This window comes from Mandrillus leucophaeus, unplaced genomic scaffold, assembly GCF_000951045.1.
Source record: "Mandrillus leucophaeus isolate KB7577 unplaced genomic scaffold, Mleu.le_1.0 Scaffold104, whole genome shotgun sequence".
NCBI classification, from domain to species: Eukaryota; Metazoa; Chordata; class Mammalia; order Primates; family Cercopithecidae; genus Mandrillus; species Mandrillus leucophaeus.
Genome location: NW_012098543.1, coordinates 96,498 through 98,266, shown reverse-complemented (window position 1 = coordinate 98,266; position 1,769 = coordinate 96,498). Strand labels below are relative to the sequence as shown.

Here is a 1,769-nt window from a genome sequence, read left to right as displayed (position 1 = left end):
TGTTAGCCAGGATGGTCTCGATCTCCCGACCTCGTGATCCACCCACCTCGGCCTCCCAAAGTGCTGGGATTACAGGCGTGAGCCACCGCGCCCAGCCGGCACCACCCCTTTTTGCTCTTCTACATCCTGCCCCCACGGTGGCCACTCCTTCAATCATCCTAAATGTGCATTTCCTGCTGCAGCTCAGACCTACCCACAGCCAACAGCCTGTATCAAGGCACCACAGTCTGTCACCTGGACTTGGATAAAAGGATCCTTTTTATTTGGATCCCTTTATATAGGATAAAGGAGGATCCCTTTATCCAAGTCCATTCCATCTTGCCCTGTTCCACTTCAATTCTCCTTCAGCATCCAGAACGAGTGTTTTTTTATTTTTATTTTTTGAGACGGAGTCTTGCCCGGGGAGGCCCAGGCTGGAGTGCGATGGTGGGGATCTTGGCTCACTGCAACCTCTACCTTCCAGGTTCAAGCGATTCTCCTGCCTCTACCTCCCAAGTAGCTGGGATTACAGGTGTGCGCCACCGCACCTGGCCTAGAACGAGTATTTCCATTTATTTATTTTTGAGACGGAGTTTCGCTCTTGTCACCCGGGCTGGAGTGTAGTGGCGCCATCTCAGCTCACCACAACCTCTGCCTCCTGGGTTCAAGCAATTCTCCTGCCTCAGCTTCCCGAGTAGCTGGGATTACAGGCGTGCACCACCACACCCAGCTAATTTTTTGTATTTTCAGTAGAGACAGGGTTTCTCCATTTTGATCAGGCTGGTCTCAAACTCCCGACCTCAGGTGATCCGCCTGCCTCAGCCTCCCAAAGTGCTGGGATTACAGGCGTGAGCCACCGCGCCCGGCCAGAACAAGTATTTTTAAACATTTAAAACTGGTCACATTGCCTCTTCTGGCAGCAAACCAAAGATCCCCTCTTCCAGCACATCTCCGTCCTCCGTGGGAAGAAGTCCAAAGTCCTCACGGTCGCCAGCCAGACCTAGCATGGTGTCAGCCCTGCTGCCCATTCCCTTTTGCTCTTCCCAGAAAGTGCATGTGGCTGGTGCAGCAGGTGAACCCCTCCTGCTCCCCTCCACACACGTCATCCCTACGGCCTGAAATGCTCCTCCTCTAACCCCTCTCTCATCCAACCTACTCCTGCCACTGCTGAGCTCCCGTGGGGCACACTGAAGGCTGTGGAGGCCGCTCCCTACCTAGCATGACCGCTGTGTTCACAGATAAGCCTCCAGTAGGAAACTGTGACTCTGTGGGTCTGGGGTGGGCCCTGGGAGTCTGTTTTCACCCATCTTCCCAGGTGACTAGGAGCCAGACCTGGATGCCCTAGTTTTGTGCCCTTCAACAAGTACCTTTTCCTCAGAGCTGGTTTTTCTCCTTTGCAAAATAGCTAGCTACAGAGATTCAAGGACAGCATGTTGGTAAACCACCCAGCTGGGCCTCTGGCTCACAGCAAGCACCCAATGGCACCTACTGTTAACCCACATGGGTTATTTCCTCACCCCAGGAGGAGCTGGGAGGTGAAGACCTGTCAAGAGCATGTGAATGGGGAACCCCATGCCCAGGGCAGCAGTGTGGTGGCGGCCCACCCCCAGGGTGTGCAGGAGGTAAAATCCGGGAGCGGCTGGAGGGGGAGGTAAAGTGGGGAGGTGAAGGGGCCCACAGGGAGGCTGGAGGGGAGTGGCAAGTCCCGAGTCTGACCTTCAGCGTCAGTAGCAGCTGGACGGCATTGGTGAAGGGCGTGGGAGTGGGCAGGCCCAGCAGGCTGAGGGCTC

The 1,769-nt window shown here is 55.4% G+C and overlaps 1 protein-coding gene across 1 annotated transcript in view; it reads right to left on the bottom strand.

Moving 5' to 3' along the window:
- The window catches only part of MBOAT7 (membrane bound O-acyltransferase domain containing 7), an 18,950-nt gene that overhangs the window by 14,344 nt on the left and 2,837 nt on the right, over nt 1–1,769 (bottom strand). The window contains exon 3 of the mRNA XM_011980024.1: nt 1,696–1,769. Coding sequence (XP_011835414.1) covers nt 1,696–1,769 — 74 coding nt within the window. The remainder of the gene's footprint in view (nt 1–1,695) is intronic.